This window comes from Cyprinodon variegatus, unplaced genomic scaffold, assembly GCF_000732505.1.
Source record: "Cyprinodon variegatus isolate N-32 unplaced genomic scaffold, C_variegatus-1.0 Scaffold115, whole genome shotgun sequence".
Classification (NCBI taxonomy): Eukaryota; Metazoa; Chordata; class Actinopteri; order Cyprinodontiformes; family Cyprinodontidae; genus Cyprinodon; species Cyprinodon variegatus.
In genome coordinates this window covers 308,507-325,906 of record NW_015150568.1, presented here as the reverse complement: position 1 = coordinate 325,906, position 17,400 = coordinate 308,507, and the positions used below count along the sequence as shown (strand labels likewise).

The 17,400-nt window shown below is 36.5% G+C and overlaps 1 protein-coding gene across 5 annotated transcripts in view; it reads right to left on the bottom strand.

Annotated features, from left to right (window-relative positions):
• Positions 1–17,400, bottom strand: part of plce1 (phospholipase C epsilon 1) — a 115,038-nt gene that overhangs the window by 35,305 nt on the left and 62,333 nt on the right. For 4 of the 5 annotated variants that reach the window (XM_015375240.1, XM_015375241.1, XM_015375242.1 and 1 more), the window contains exons 8-9: positions 5,596–5,750; positions 3,590–3,757 (exon numbers count right to left, since the gene is read on the bottom strand). In XM_015375240.1, coding sequence (XP_015230726.1) covers positions 3,590–3,757; positions 5,596–5,750 — 323 coding nt within the window. Of the gene's footprint in view, positions 1–3,589; positions 3,758–5,595; positions 5,751–12,668; positions 12,804–17,400 lie in introns of those variants that run through there. The other variant, XM_015375244.1, reaches the window with a different exon arrangement.

The window sequence follows — 17,400 nt, the reverse complement described above, 5'->3', positions numbered from 1 at the left end:
ATTGTGCAACACGTTTTGTTTATGCTAACAGCAACATGTCATGCTAACCCCGAAATCCCTCATACTCCGTCAGCAACTCCCGCTCCGCCCCGCTGGGCTCCAGACCGGCTGCTCAAAGCAAAGCCTACAGCCCCCACTGTGGCTTCGTCTGCTCCCCTCTGAGTCCCTTGGAGATGGTAGAGAGCATGCGCGAGATGATTAAATTCTTAGCAGCAAAACATACAGAAATGATCCAGGGTTTCCGCGGATCATTTAAAATAATTACAATCCATTATTTTTTGGAGGATTTTTCATTGATGTCATAAATTTTTATGGGATTTCGGTGTAACAATCAACATATACCGAATCGAACCGAACCGAAAACCGTGACCATTAAACCGTGAATCGAACCGAACCGTGGATTTTGTGAACCGTTCCACCCCTACCAGGTATACATCTGCGCTAAATTATCAAGTTGAAAGTTATCATTGGTATAGTTCCTGCTCCCAAACCAACTGTGATAATAGATTAACAGTGACATTGTTTTTTTACGTCACATAAGAGTCTTGCGTTAACGCAGTGCTTTAACGGCCCACCACTATTTCATTCTGTAAAAAATCCTATTGGAGAAACATTTGGGTATCCGATTATTAATTGATTAATTGAAAAAAGAATCAACAGATTAATAGATTTGCGAAATAACAGGTTGTTTGAGTATAGAAAAACTATACTGCAGTTTTCAAAGATTGAATCAGTGAAATTCTAATGACTCATAGGCCTGCCTATATTCTACTATACATGGTCTTATGGTAAAGTGCTGCCCTACGCTCTTGTCTGTTTCAACTCTGTGATCTGTGTGAGTCAGGAAATGCATGCCATGCATGAAAATCCTCCTTCACTTTCAGCAGCATGACACAGTCTAACTCCATGTCAGCAGGGAGGTTTGAATTACAGTCGCCATCTAAAGCATTCGGACCATCTGCAAAGTAGTGTTCTGAGCCGCCAGAGATCAAGGCGGTACATTGATTTGGTGACTCTTGATGTTCCAGATAGCAAGCGTTGCACAGGACAAAGGAAAAACAGAAAATGAGAGGATAATAAATAATGAAATCAGGGATGCTAAAACACTAAGTGTATAACAGCCTGTTTTTTTTTATTTTCAATTAGCTACATCTCACACACACACATACACATACATCATCACTTGCCAAACTAGAGTTGGGTACAATTTGATCCTTTGATGTTTGGATGTGTCCACCTCACTGTCTGTCCTTGAGCCTCCATGTCTCCATCTGTTCTTAGCTGGACTTTTGAGAGACGTTTTCTCCTTGATGCACGACTTATGTAACCGAGGTTGACAGAGAGCTATAGCAGACTTAACACGGCACATACTGGTTCTGTCAAAGCTAAACAGCCGATACAGACACACAAAGAGGCCCAAAATTCTCACCATTCCCTGCTTTGCTGATTTCCCATGCAGAGTAAATTCATTGCCATACATGGCATAAGAATGAATTGGATCACAATCATTACAAAGCTAGAGACTGCAGGTTAGCTAGAACTTTATGATTGGAGAAAAATAACATCTAATCCAAGATTAACTAGATTACATTTTCAAAGATTTTTCCTGATTAGGATTTCCAAAAAAGTTAAAAAACAATCCACTGGAGTTGGTTTCCAAGTTTGAAGAAGTTTGGCTTCTCATCCAGGAAACTTTTTCAATTCAAAATGTCAGAATTAGCATTGAGTTCGAAGCTTTACATAAATTTGCATGTTTTCTAAGCTTAAAAAAGTTTTTGGGCTACTATATAAAGCTTCTAACTCAACATCAATTCTGACATTTTGAATTAAAAAGCTTCCTGGATGGGAAGTGAAACGTCTTTAAGGTCGGAAACCAAGTTCAGTGGATTGTTTTTTTTTTTTTTTACTTTTTTGGAATGACTATGACCTGCATGACTGATAATCTTCACCAGCACACTCATTTAGGATTACAAGTAGTATTTTGCAATTCAATATAAAACATGTAATCAACCCAAAAATACAAAGATAAAAGGTTCCAGATCACTAACAAAGATCTAAAAATTATGTAATTAAGTAGCAAGGTGAAAAGTTATTTACAGATCCACTATGCTCTACTGCAATTATTAGCTTGACTAGCTCTGACTGATGACTATTTCGGTAGAAACTGTTAAGTCTGATCTTTTCCATTCAGCGAACACTTCTTAATGCTTTCAACTGGATAAACTACAAGAAATTCATTGAAATTGTTTAAAAATGCCTTTCCACGCTGAGATGTTTGGGTGTGCAGTCTGGCTGCAGGAAAAAGGAAGAGAGCAAGCTCTTTAGGTGATAACAGGAAGGTTCTGTTGGGTAATCCAAAGGTACCCTATTACATTCTTTTAAAGTTCTAACATCTCTCTTTCAAAGGACATGGTGGATTTCAAAATATGAGCAGCAGTTTGAAAAACAGTTCAATTTTTTGGAGGAGTACACACAGAGGCCACAGTTTTAAAATCCTTTCTTTGAATCTTCATCATCTCCAGAATAAGATGATGCAGAAAGTATAAAATGTCCTCTCTTTGTTCATTTTGTTTTTCTTTTAAGATACCGATAAACTTTTTAAATTCACCTGGTTTCTCACTCATTAGAAGTGAACTGAACTTTGCTCTGACAAATCAATCAATGACAATAAACAGCAGAAAAGTTATAATAACACTCAGCAACAAAACTGATACTTTCAGGCTTGTATTACGTACACTGCAGTTGAAGATATCTTATTTATTTTCCATTAAGTATTGTTGTTTAATTGAACCAAAAGTCCAGAAGCAAAGCTCTAGTTTGGGCTTCATCACTGTCTTGAAGGAGAATCTCTGCTGTCATTCGACTCTCTTTCCACTCTGCCCATATATGGTGACGCTGCACATTTGGAGAACTATTATGCGTCTCCCTTCCTGCAGACCTAAATGAAAACCAGCTGATAGAGCAGGCATGCAACCTAAAGATGACTTCATCCTTCTCAATCAATCTCCACACTTCCAACACTCTTTCTCAGCATTGTTGTAACAGCTCCCTGTTGGTTTCACCAAAGAAAGAAAGCATGAGTAGAAATCTAGCCAGCTAAATAAGTGGACTAACAAGCACACATCCTGTGTTACAGTGATGGACTAGCACGGTTATACATGAGGGAGGGTCCGAATGGAAGACCTTCTACATCAATATCAAATGGGAGATGGATGTTGACATCATCCTTAGGGTGTTTTCAGTAAGAGATCAGTGCAAAGCATTCAAACTATTTGGGCGTTTCTTTGTTATTAATATTTTACCCATGTAACAAGATGAAAAAAAAGTTTTGTAAGAACTTTTGATAATCTAATCTACGCTGACATCATGTTGTAAAACCTGAGCCCCAGAGATAAACACTGCCGCAGCTAAAGTTGTTTCAGTGACTTCATGTAGCTATTAAAATCAAAACACAGAACACGCAAAAAGGAAAGTTCAGATATGTGCTTCATAAAGGAAATACTTCCTGTTAATCTACATCAATGCGAGCAATCAGCCAAAATAAAGAACTCCTTGTTAGAGATCTGGTTTTCTCAAGTCATTGCCTCACCTCATTGAAACGTGCCACCAGGTCCTCCACAGCATTGCTTCGCTGAGCAGTCTGAGTGGGCATGGCAGGCACCGAAAGCGAGGCCTTGAGGTTTGGATGGCGTCTCGTTTGACACTCGGGACTGCCAAGATCTCGAGTGAGGAAACAGAGGTAGTCTAAGGGAAAGACCTGCAAAGAGAGACACACTCTGTTTCTCATATTTCAACTTTTATTTTCATTTCTGAGGCTCTTGCTGTAAGTGACCGACTGACACAAGGTAGTGCTTGGAATGTAAGGGAGATAACAAATGGTTTAAAAGTGTTTACAATTACAAATCTGACATGTCCGACATTTATATTTAGAGAACCCTGAAATAGAAATGAAAAAAGAAATGATCCAAAGAGCTAAAAAAAAAAAGGCTTAAAATGAATAGTCCAAGCTTAAACACATTTGTTTAGTCACCTGAAAATCCTGCATGTTTTTTTTTTTACTTCTCTCCCAGTGTCCCACAAATTGCAACAAAATTCCCCATTTTACTGGGTCAAGTGATGAAAAGTCAAAAAAATATTAAATTTGCATTCTTCTTAAATACAAAGAAGGTAGAGCTGCAGTCATCATCAATAAAATGCAGCCCTGAACAGGATGATCTTACAATTAGAGAAGTAAAGGATTTCAATTAGCATTAATACACAAAATATAATAGAAATGACATTAAAAGAAAATATGCATTTTCAACTAGATGCAAGTGCCACAACCTCATACGATCCGATGTTCCATTAGATTGGACCCTTAATCCTGTCCTGCGTTTTCTAGGCTTTTACTCTCATCAGTTTGGTTTAAGGTTGTTAAAGGTATAGTGGAGGATATTCACTAATTCTTAAATAGACCCGCTCTGTCCGCTTTTTCCACTGATAAGTGAAAATGGGGACAAGCATGTAGGACGGTCTTACATAAACATATCACCGGAATGATTGTCAATTAGGAGGACCACTTATTTTGATAAATCCACCTGAAAAAAGAACATTCTCTATTATACCTTTAAGTGTTAAGTTACATGAAAAAATGGGATGAGAGCCGGAAGTTTATCATCGCACAAAAATGCGGAAGCACATCATCCTCAACATGAACTATTGTGTTGGATGTTTGTAATATTTTTTCTTCAGTAGGAACATTTAATGCGGTCAGAGTTGATGGTAATAGGCATGGTGCTAAACACAGGTACAAAGTGGAAAACATTACATATATGTATATTTCTAGAATTGTTATGTCTTCATGAGGTTCTATATAATTTGCTTTGGCCCTGAATGTATTTTTTTTTTTCTCATATCTACTTGTTTTTTTTTTTTTATTCATTTCGTCTGTTTTTCTTTTGTTTCATTTATGTTTGATTATTTTAATTGTTTTTTATGTCTGTCATTCTGAACCTCTGCACTGCTATACTCATCTACGGTTTTTTTAATAGACAGGAGTGGAGGCCCAACTGTTGAAAAAAATCCCTAAGCTAATAACAGCAGAATATACAATTGATTTATTATATTTTATTATAAAAAATATAATAATGAAATGTTAGAACTGTAAATATACAGTCATATGTTTATATTACTGTTTTTATGTATCTTTTTTACTGTTTTCAAGGCTAATAAAACTGTCTGGGGAGCTGTTCTTGACGAAATTTAGTTTTGTTTACACTTATGTATACAAAATGACAAAATAAATCCGTATAAGTCTAAGAATATACAAATTAAATTCCAGAGATCCAAATGAAAATATGAAAATTGAACTAGCAACTATTTGTCTATCTCTCTCAAAAAAAAACAACATCTTAAATCATTAATCATTTCCCTTCTACTTAACAATTTTGCACAAATGCAAAGCCTTTGTTGTGTTATTGAGACTAAAAGTGAATTCTAAAGGGAATACATTTTAAAAACTTACTCTTTCTTATTTGTTCAATCTCAATTTTCAGTGAATAAGAAAAAATGAAAATAAAGCAGCATAATAGATCTCCAGTGGACTAACATTTTTACCTGCTGATAAAGCTGTTGCTCCTGTTCAGTAAGGATGCAGGCAATCTCCTCTGGGAACTGAATGAGGTGCCGCAGTTCTGCCAGCTCCTTACTGATCCCGCTGACATTGGGAGGAAGAGAGCTGCTGCTGGTCATACTGTTGGCCAGCTGACGCTCTGAAAGAAGAGATATAGAGGTTAGGAGACATGTAAAGACAGATCATAAGTTTTACATTATGTATTTAGCTCATATCAACATTCATCTAACATCTGCAGAAAAGTAATTGGGAAGGACATATAGGGGTGGAGAGTGGGAGGTGGGAACGGAAAGCAGAAACCACTCATGGCAGTAAATTAAAAAGGATATAAAGCAGGAATGGTAGATGATTCCCTTTTAACCTTTTAAGTTGAAAGCCTTTTTCTAAAATGCTCCCTATTTTATTTAAAGCAGAGTATTTTCAGTATGCAGACACACCGAGTCCATATATACTATGTAGCCTTCATTAGCCAGCCCCCTTCTCCCTTTAGGAGTAAAGAACACAGATCACCTGCAAGTTCCTGTGTTTGGATTTCAGTCAGGCCCATTAGTCTGTCTGTTTACACACACACACACATTTACACAAATGCATACCTGTCCCCATCTCTATTAACAAAGGACTAATGGACGGTTTCTACACTGGCTCACAGGCTGCCAGGTGGACATTCTGTACATTGTTCAGATAAATGCCACATATGCCGATTTTATCTATTTATTTATTTTGCTGCAGGAGCTTTTTATTGAACCAGTAAAAGGGGACTCACTGGGACATGTCTTCCATCTTACAGAAAACTCAAAACAATCAATCAGCATTATCTCTGCACAGGTTAGGAATTATTCAGACTAAAACTATGACAACAAATTCAATAAGAAATAAAAAAAAACTGGAAAAATTTATATGGATCAGCAAAAAAGCAACACAAACATCATATGTTGTTATCAATTACAAAGTCTTTTGAGTATTCTGTAAGGGCTTTTCCATAACAGCATACTAGTGTGATGGGATTATCAGTTATATAATCTTGATTTTAAAGGAAGACAATTTATATTAATTAACACAAAACCAGGACTTAGACATTATTTACTCTTTGTCAAACTGTAGAAGCCTATTTACTCTTTCTGCAACAGCACAAATTTAAACTGTATATACTATATACGTATCCAGACGCTCACTTAAAAGGCCGTCGATAGAGACCCTTGAGATTGGCAACAGGTAGGCATGGAAACGGTAACGAGTGCTCTGCAGGAGCAAAACTTGCTTATTTACACAGTTTGATTTGTGGATATGGCCTCACAGCTTCTGTAATGAACTCTCAGCATGTGTACAGGCAAGCGTGCAGGATGAAAGCAAGGACACAGTATGTGTTAGAATTACAAGGAACAGGGGGGAAGAGATGTGGACGCAGATGAAAATTGATGGGTAAAGTGGAAAAAGAGCATCCGAATGTGGAAAATTTAGGTAAGTGAAAAATAAACAGAAGCAAAAGCAACGAGGAAGAAAAGTATTTGATGGACGATGCTGTCCTCCCTGTTCTATTTCATTTTTTGTGAGTTTTCAAAATTTATACAGTGAGAAATTAATATGAAAAACATGCATCTGAAAACCAAAATCTATTTATGACCTGTGCTGTCATACATAGTCAGCTGTGTATAACAACACAGATGAGTATTACAAAATTTACCCTAATGTAACAATTGTGTCCTTATCTTACCTCACCTTGTTAATCTTGAATGTGTAATATAATCTAAAATATCTAGTGGTGTTAATACATTGCAATAAGAGATTGTCTTTATTTTTAGCTTCTGAAGAATGTCAGAAAATAAATGTGAATGTAAATATGTAAACTGGAAAAAGCAGTAGATGGTTTGACTAATTAACCAGCTAATATCAACGTATTACACATCTTATAAAAATGGAAAAACAGATCAGATTGAACTGGTAATTTGCTCTTTCATGGTGTAGAAACCAAAGGAGGAATTTCCATTATGGATATAAAAAGGCAGAAATAAATTTAGCAAGATAAGGTAGGCATGACTACAAAAGAAAAATCTCCAGAGCAGATAATAATATACCGGTTCATTATAATTGGATTTGCAGGTAGAAAAGTTATTCTGAAAAATATATGCTTTTAAACTTCTTTATTTAGAGGGTTTGTACTTTGGCATAAATCTATCAAATTTAAATGAGAATATGGTTTTCAAACTGAGGCACTTGAGTGAAACTATTAATTTGTTCAAGCATGTTTCGCTTTATCAGAAATATCTCCAAAGTTAAACGCAGTGAAGTAAATTTTTAAACTCTGCATACAAGGAAAAAGCATCCAACATAATAAACAAGGGACACTTACTGGTGGTTAGTAGCTATACTGTTTTTTTTTATTACTCACCAGGATGAATTGGGGAGTGAGAACATTTTTAAATAAGTAGGATTTGCTCAATGTTATCCTTAGACATCAGACTTTAATAGATATAAGCCAATAATTGCTGAAACAATCAGATTGTGATAAACAATATTGAAATAATACTAATTTAGTAATTGATTAATCGTTACCTGGAGTATAGAGACTCTAAAACAGGCCTTTAGTTGACAGAGCGACCCACTTAAAGAGGTAATTATATTAAAATTCTGAAAAAATATATAAACATTCTGCATTTAACATAAAAAAAAAAACATTTTCATCAGTCAATATGCTCAATCCAGAACTCCTCAAGTCGAAACGTTTTAGTTTCACCTGGTTTAATTCCGTAAAAAAAATCTGATTTAAGGAACCTTTGGCTATCCGGTTATTATTCGATTAATTGAAAAAATAATCTGTGGATTAAACGACTTGCAAAATTAGCATTAGTTGCAGCCATACTTATTATTTCTTGGGAACATTTTTAAACATTGTACTAAAAAAGTTTGAATAAAGTGAGCAAGTTTAAAACATACAAATATAATCATTGCAGGTTAAATCCACTGCTTGTGTCATACATAAATTTCAAATGCTTTAATAAGAAAGATGTAAGATAATAGTAAAACTTTTTTTTAATTCATTTATTCATACAGTGTGATTGGATATGAATGTTTTGTTAAAGTGAAATTGGTGCCATAATAAGGAGTTAAATCATGCAATATACCTTTATGGTTGAGACAACAGGGAAGGATTTCCTGTATGTAAATCCACAACTATATTTTAATTAAAAGGAAAAGCTTAAAGATTTTTTTTTTTTCAAGCACGTCTTGGTAAAAATGTAATGTAAATGTAGACAAACTACACTTTTCCCCTCCCATGTATGTACTTTCAGTATAGTGAGAAAGAAACCTATATTAAACGGATTTGAAAGCCACATATCTTCTAAGGATTTATTGTTATGAGCTACTCTTGTGAGTAGAAATTAAGATGAGCTCAAATTATTAATCTGCATGTGATGGCTGTGCGGCATCTCTAATCATTCATTTATTCATCTTCTCAACAAGACAGCCAAACACAGCTGTTAGCCAAGACAGCGACAAAGAGGTCTTCAAAATTCTGATAAAAATGCAACAAAACCGTTTAGTGAGAAGCTTTACTTATGAAATAAATTCAGACTATGTGGTGAGAAAGAAAATGAAGAAAAATAAAGTCTGGAGGTGAGAAGTAAACAGGATCTTTTTGTTTCCTATTAAGTTTATCTGGTGTTCTGAATAGACATTATCATAAATACATGTTTAATATTTCTGAGTGCAGGATCCTCTTCCTTTCCAGAGCATGAGCCAGTACTGGTTGAACCTGATGTCCCTGTGATTATGCATGGATTTACTCATCTATAATGCATGATCAATACAAAAGGCCTACGTGTTTTTGTTTTGCATGTCTGCTTTTATAGAAGCACTTCTGAATGCAGTGTGGTGGCAGATGTAGCAGATTAGCTGGACATCCTTTTTAGCAATTTAACATAGACTATTTGTGTTCTGACAACAGGAAACAGATGTTTTGATTGCATGTATGGGTGAGTGGGGAATACTTTAAGAACCAAATATTTCATTTTATTAACGTTAATGTTTTTTTATGTTTTATTTACTTTAATTATCGACAGTTCTTTTCATGTTTATAAAATACCGTTGCCCTTTTTTGGTATCCTGATACCTTTATAAAGTGAGATTACTACAGATATTTATTCAAGAAAACTGAATGCTGGATCTGAATCCAAAGCTGTTTGAACAAAGCATTTGTTTAAGGGTGTGCAAACATTAATTAAACGATTTATCTTCAATCTTTCAAGGTGTGTACATTTCTAAAAGCCACTGGGTGTCAATAAACACTATTACACATTAGGAGAGCACAAATTGAATGAATCTAAGAGAAAAACATTTTAATTCATCTATAACTAGTAAAATTAATAATGATCCAACCCCCCAAAAATTCTGATTAAGCTATATATTTGGGTGCTGTCAAATGCAGTTAATAATTCAAAAATTGTAAAATAAATCCATGATTCTAAGGCTTTAATTGCCTTTTTTATTCCTGTTTTAAACGGATGTTTTTCATCAGTATATCTGTTATTTTAAACTAAAAAGAGGAGTGAAACCTTCCTTTTTTCTCTCTGGCAACAATGGGAATATTATGAACACTTTTCTTATGAGTTTAAAAGATGTAGAGTAATTTAACAGGTGCTCACTTATACATTTTTTTTTCAAACTGTCTTTTTATAACACTAAATTATCCCTCATGTTCAGCAAAAATAAGATTTCATTTAAAAGCAGGTCCTTAATAAGAATCCACATATTCTTCTACCAGCGTGAATACACAACAGAATAAATAAAATTTAGAGAAACAGAGCAAGTAGAAACTAGCATAAACAGTGTAATGAATTACAATGCATAAATAAAGTCATGTGCAGACATTGTGCTGCTGTGGAAGCAATAAACACTGATCGGTGTAGCGGCTAATATTTCTTACTTATCAGGGAGTTTCCTTTTTGGATCAGATAAGCGTCTTTTTTTTAAACAAAAAGACTGGCTGAAAGCATCTAGTGTTTGAGTTTCTTCTGATTTTTCTATAAAGGTAAAGCCAGTGACAGAAACCAGAGAAAAGAAGTTTGGACAAATCCAATAAACATCTCTGTGTTATGAAACCAAGGACTATCAAAAACATCACAAGTACTGAAGGATTTATAATGCTGGAGGAAAATGGAGTTTAAACTCTCATCCCAAGGAAGGTAATTTGTACTTCACAGTAACTTAAACTAATCAGGCTGAAGTTTAACAGAGACTCTGAGCTCGAGGACAGTCCAAATGTCGGCTTTATGTTCTAAAAGGAATCACGGCGGGATGTTGTTTTCATTTATCCTGTATTCGGTTACAGAACCGTCCATAATTTTGAAGATTTCCAAAAAAAAAAAAAATTATTCAGTGCACCACAGATCTGATTACCTTCAAGATGGCCCCCACTTTAAACTTCTATACCATCCTCTGCATTGTGCATTTTGGCAAACGTTAATTGGGTCCTGATGCATGACTTTTGATGCAAACATTTTAGCTTTTTTACAAACTCCAAATAAACGGAAATTTAGGCTGTAAACCATAAATGTCACCATTCATTTTCTTAGATTTAATGAAAAGCTATTAATTCTTCATAATTTGGTTATAGGCCGGAATTTTGAATCATTTTCAACAAATGAGAATATATTTTCTGATCAGGTTTTTTTATTTATCAGATTAAATTAGCCTTTGTAAAACAACAATTCCTTCATTACGATGGAAAATCCTCATAATTAACAGAAATAAAGGCTTGAAAACATCCATCTGTGCAGAAATAATCTTTATAATGTGTTTCAAAGTGAGTCACTGAAATAATAGAACTGCTCAGTGATCAAATTTAAATCCAGATTGTTACTTTTAACAACTGCATTAAGCAAAATGGAATCTTAAGGATTAAAACATTTTTAGACACATTGGTTCAGGTTTAAAAGTCAAGATTAAATTAATTGGTTAATTTTATTAGATTTCTTTGGGTTGCTACTAATTATGGCACCAATAACTTTGCAAAAAACAATTATTTCTTTAAATTATCTTAAATTACTTATTATAAGCAAGTGTTTACTATTTCCTTAATACTGAATTGAACATGCCTTTTCTGTTTGAGAGGTAGATTATGCCACAGCAGTAAAATACAAGCTAATTTTAAGGCTTTTATCAGTGAAGCCAAATTAGCAAGGAAGCTTGCTTTATCTCGCTGCAGGCTTTTATTTTGAAAGGCCTCTAGTGCAGTATGAATCTTGTATTGCTATTGTATAACAAAAATCAAAATAAAATCAAAAATCAAAATTGCTATAACAAAAATCAAAATAAAGACAGCTAATTAAAATAGATGACGGTTTTTGAAGTACAGCGGGAGCCAATTCAGCAGTATTGAATATGCTGTTAAAGTCATAAATAAACATTATGCAGGACAAAGGTTGATGCTCTTAAATCTATAAGTCAGTAATAAAAAAGGGAAGTCCGCCGTGAGACTCAGAATCTGTCCTTGGCAGCAGTTATACAAAAGCACAACATGCAGAAACCACATACTTCAAAAGCTGGTTGTATTCTCTCAAATGACTACTTTGAAAAAAAGTAACACCATATTACACAATGTGATGTTACTGTTTTGTAACTGAAAAAAAAATCCAACTTCTACTAAACAATATGCATTTAAAATCATCTCCATTTAAATCCATTTGCTAATTAATACCAATCGCATCCATGATAGATCACCACAGCCGCAGCTGCACTTTTTCAACGATGAAAACACAGTAAAGACTTCAACAAACCAAGAGGTCCTTCAAGCTTATTTTAAAAAGTCATATTTTTTTCTTACAACCATGCAAGCATTATGAAGATGACCCAAGCCACAAGGGTGTTTTAAATCAAAGCTCTTAGAAATTCCTGGCAAACACCTCTTTAGAACAGTCCCTATTATAAACAAACCTGTATCTAAATCATTGTCTATATAATCACCATTAAATCATTGACAAGCGTTCCAGAGTTACTATTTCCCTGCACTGCAGTGCGAGGAGACCTCCATTCTGACTGAACCTCACTTTCCCCTACTCACTGATCAGCTTGAAGTCCGTTTGGTGAGAGTGCTTCATGGCTGTTGGACAAAGCTGACTGCTCTGCCTCCCGTACTGACAGCTCAGTGCCGGGATGACCGAGATACACTTGTTCACATTTGAGTTGACAGTCCCTTCTCTCTCACAGCTGTTCCCTCTCCTGCTCTCTCTCTCTGCACTACCTCTCCCTCCTTAACTCCATTTCCAACTTGAACTCTTTAACAGGTACTTTCTGCTCTCTGTCACTCACCTACTTGGTGTTCTTGCAAGCAACAGCAAAGGCTCCTCTCTTGACCACACTCACTACTTCTCTGTCCCTCTTGCTCTCCCTCTTGCTCTCTCTCTTACTCTCTCTCTCTCTGACATAAGTTCAGTGTCTCCCGCCCACTCCATACTCAAACCATATTTCACAGCCCTGTGCTACAACCACACCAACAACCTTACTCAACATAAAAACACGGTGTTAGAACTCACATAACCTTAGCAACAGTAAACTAACAATCTGAAATAAATGTTCCCTCCTTGATAGTATCGCAGTTCTAACCCAACATGAATGAAAACAGTTCAGTTGGGCACCAAATCAAAGTTTGTTATGTTTTTCAATTCAATTCAGTTTATTTATATAGCAACAATTCACAACACATGCCATCTCAAGGCACTTTACAGCTCACCAGATCATACAGTCAAATTGATTCAGTTTCTATCTAAGGAAAACCAGTTGATTCCATCGACTCATTGACTCGAATGCAATCCCTCACACTAAGCATGCTTCTAGTGACAGTGGAGAGGAAAAACTCCCCTTTAACAGGAGGAAACCTCCAGCAGAACCAGGCTTAGTGTGAGCGGCCATCTGCTGAGGCCGACTGGGGTTCAAGAAGACAGAAGCAGAGATACAACAAGCAGCTGTAAAAGGCGGCCCCGTCCAGGAAACACACAGCCAGGCAGATGAGTTCCGAGCAAACTCCCATGTCAGAGGATGAAGAGAGCACATGCAGCCAGTCACAGTCAGAGAAACAGGACTACACTGGAAAACAGGCCGATCTCCAACATCTATAAACAAAGGTGTTGATGGCAGCATCTTAGCTGATATTTCTCTCCAGGATGGAGTCACAGCAAAAACAGGAACAGATGAGGCTACTATGAGAAAGAGCAGAGAGAGCATAACTTTAGAGATTGAACTATCATATTCTACAGAATCGAAGAATAGAGATGGAATGAAGCAGAATGATGAAATATGTTTTGATATATCTTTGTAAGTAGGGGCTCTATTTCTTTTCCCTCTTTTGTATTTAAGTAATTTTAGTTTTTTCTATATCTGCCCTGATAAAAAAAAATGATCTGCCCATGACAACGTCTACAGGGTTTATGCTTTGTGGGGCTGTACCCCCATTCTGGCCGGCTTAACTCTACACAAGGAAGTAAAACACAGCAGTTTATAACTTTGTGTCATCCAATAGCGACAGTCATTTATTTCCAGGAGTTTTTCCACAATCTGTTGATATTGGTGATATTTATGGAGTAAATCATGGGATGTCTGTAGATGTTGAACCCTCGCCAGTAGGAGCTACTGCCTGTTCGCCGATTTTCCTCCCGGATCTGTCGGCATAGTTAAAAATGATCCTAGATGCAAAGTGCAGAAATTCTGTCGGTGATGATGAGGTGCGGAAAGGTGTGTAAGCCTAAAATTACATAATTTGATGTGTCAAGAAAAAACTAAGCTTTAAGTTTTATAAATCAATAAAACTGGATGACAACATTAAGTAGATTTTCTCTTATTTGCCATGTTTTTTTGTTTTTTTTTCCCGAAATTTTTACTTTGATCTTATATTAAAAGAGGTCCACAAACATTCAGTTTTTTTTACACAAAAGCAAACTAAAGCTGCTTTTCAGACCTAAAGCATTTTGTGTGAGACGCTGGTCAAGTATCTTTGACGCTCTGCACTATGGTTGTTTATCTGCTCTGTTCTGTAGCTACAAGCTAGAGAGCAGCTTAGCTATCTTTACTTTTTAAGGGCATATTATACTTCTGCAACCGCACAAATCAAATGTTGCTTGCATCTGGTCGCTAACCAGATTTGCTGGTATGCTTCTGCACCCTCTGTCTGGAATTTCTAGTGACGCACAGTAGTTTCCCGCCAAAGTGCGAGGGAGGGACTATTCGAGAACTCGGGAGAACTTCGGTGGATGGTCACAAGAACTTTGGCGGTGCTGGCAAGCAACAATGACGCGTCTGCAAGATATCACGGTCACGGAGATGGATCTAGAGTTGCTAGACATATATTTATTTATATAATTTGTCTGACGCATTGTACATGTGGTTGTACTTCCAACATCCTCGATTAACCTTTCGTCGTAGTTGTCTATTGCTCCTCGGCTTTTAAAAATGACGCGCCCCGGCGCCGAATCTGGAAGGACGACCACACAGACAGCCGGAAATGCATACCAAGGACCAATCACAGCTGCTTTTTGTCTGCACACTTCCGCTTGATGTATGCGCGGGTTTGCAACCGTCCGAGGCATAGTCAGGATTTTTTTGAGGTGCGCGACGACAGTTGCAGAACCTCTGCACGGGGGGCGTGGTCCTGCACAGGGACAGATTTGACCTTAAGAGCTGGAAAAATCCTGCTGCCAAAAGTAGTGGCCAGAAGTGATTAGAAAGGTTTTTTAAGGTTTATGGTAAAACTTGCAAGAATATACAATCAAATATTTATTTGGGTATTTATTAACTGTTTCACCATAGATCATAAAAAAAATTTTTTCTATTTTTTATATGCAGAATATCTGCAGAAACAATGGCAGCTTGCATGTAGTGTCTGTCTCTACCAAAAAATTCCTGGGTCAGCCTTTCTTATTGGTTGATGCCCGACATCCAGCGGCTAAAGTAACATTTTCTGAACTCCAGCGTCGAATGCTTGAAAGCTCGGATGCCAGAATGAGAGACACCACTCCCAACACTCAGACAAGCTGTTCAACCTCTTGAAGCCTTCCCCAATAAACTTGCATGCATGTAAATCAGATGCTTTGATGCTGAAAGCATGCCCGTCTAAACGTACCATTAGACATATCTATAATGTATGTATGTATGTGTATGCATGCATGCATGTATATTGGAAGAAAGAGGAAACCACATTGGCTTCTTGTTGCTCAGCCACAATTTGTTTTCTCTCTATTAGGTAAAACAAATATCAGCTTAGCTGCGACGGACTGGCGACCTGTCCAGGGTGTACCCCGCCTCTCGCCCATTGTCAGCTGGAGATAGGCACCAGCGACCCCACTTGGGATTAAACGTGTAAAGAAAATGGATGGATGGATGAAGTATCAGCTTAGACAATTTGGAAAGCTTTATGCCTTTCCCTTAAGCTAAAAGTTCAGAATATTTAAAAGAAGGTGAAGTTGAATCCCAACACCAAAAGGAGAGCTGATGCTGCTGTATGGTTTAACAAGCTGACCAGAATAGTTTTAACAGCATTGCTAGCCACAGAAGCAAGCTATAATAGCAGGAGTGATGAACCAAAGATGGTCTGCAGGTGGTGTATGGACTGTGGTTTTGGAGCAGCAAGGATTGAATCTCTTTACCACGTCCCTCTCTGACTTACGTTAGCAGCACTGGATGCTGCGTCACTGTTTGCTCTACATCCTGTGTTCTTTGTTTGGAAAGAGGGTTTATCACAAAGACCTAAACACACAGGTTTTCCATCAATGTCAGGCAATCTAAAAGTAAGCATCGCTATAAATCCTCTAATGAGTCCTAATTTACCTACAGTCAGGCTTGGTGAAAATATTTACAAAAAAACTAGCAGGTTAGAAGCTGTCAGTGTGGTTTAAAGTTGTACATTTCAAATTTTTATAATTTGCTTACATAACCTATTTAAAAGAGAGACACCTAATTTGTCATTTGGGGGCTGCTTTTGTGACAGCAGCTCCAGAAAACTTCAAGAAAAACGAAACCTTACAGTTAAAGATGGTGCTTTAGTGCAACAAATCGCATATCTTTTTTTTCTATTTATTTTTTGCAGCACTACATCACATAAAAAAAACATTTACATTTGGGTTATCTGCTGTTTTTTTTTAAGTTAACAAATAATAGGCAACAACAGGACAATGACAGTCCAGACAAACATAAAGCTGTTCTCTCTATACAAATGTCTATTCTGAGGTACAGGCTATGTCATGTCAGATCAACAGGACCACAAATATTTGATAGAGATGATTATCTGTTCTATGAACTTTATTTGATCTTTAATTGGCAGATACAGTATGTCTGTTGGGACTCATCTCCCTGAACGCTCTCGGGTAACACAGTGGCTCCAGGTTACCTAACCCCCCTGCATCCATGCTTCCTTTTATCCCAATTGATTTTTTAAACATCGTTTATCATATTAAGCAGTATTCAATTAAATTTAATTCAGTGTATTTATATAGTGCCAAATTACAAAAGGTCATCTCAATGAAATTTACAATGTCCATACAGTCAGATCTGTTAAACGTTTCTGTCAAAGAAAACCAGCTGATTGCATCCAGTTATTGACTTGCAAAACATCCTCCTCCTGGATTAGCTTTTGTCAACAATATTTGCATCAATCAAAAATGCAACCACAGCGCTTGAAATCTGTCATATTCTTAATAACTGCGCAGTTGAAGGTGTTGGCCAGTATAAGTTCAGTCTTAAATTAGTCTGTGTAGGATTGTATATAGGTCTATAACTAACCGCACTGCAATTTGCGCGTAATTGCG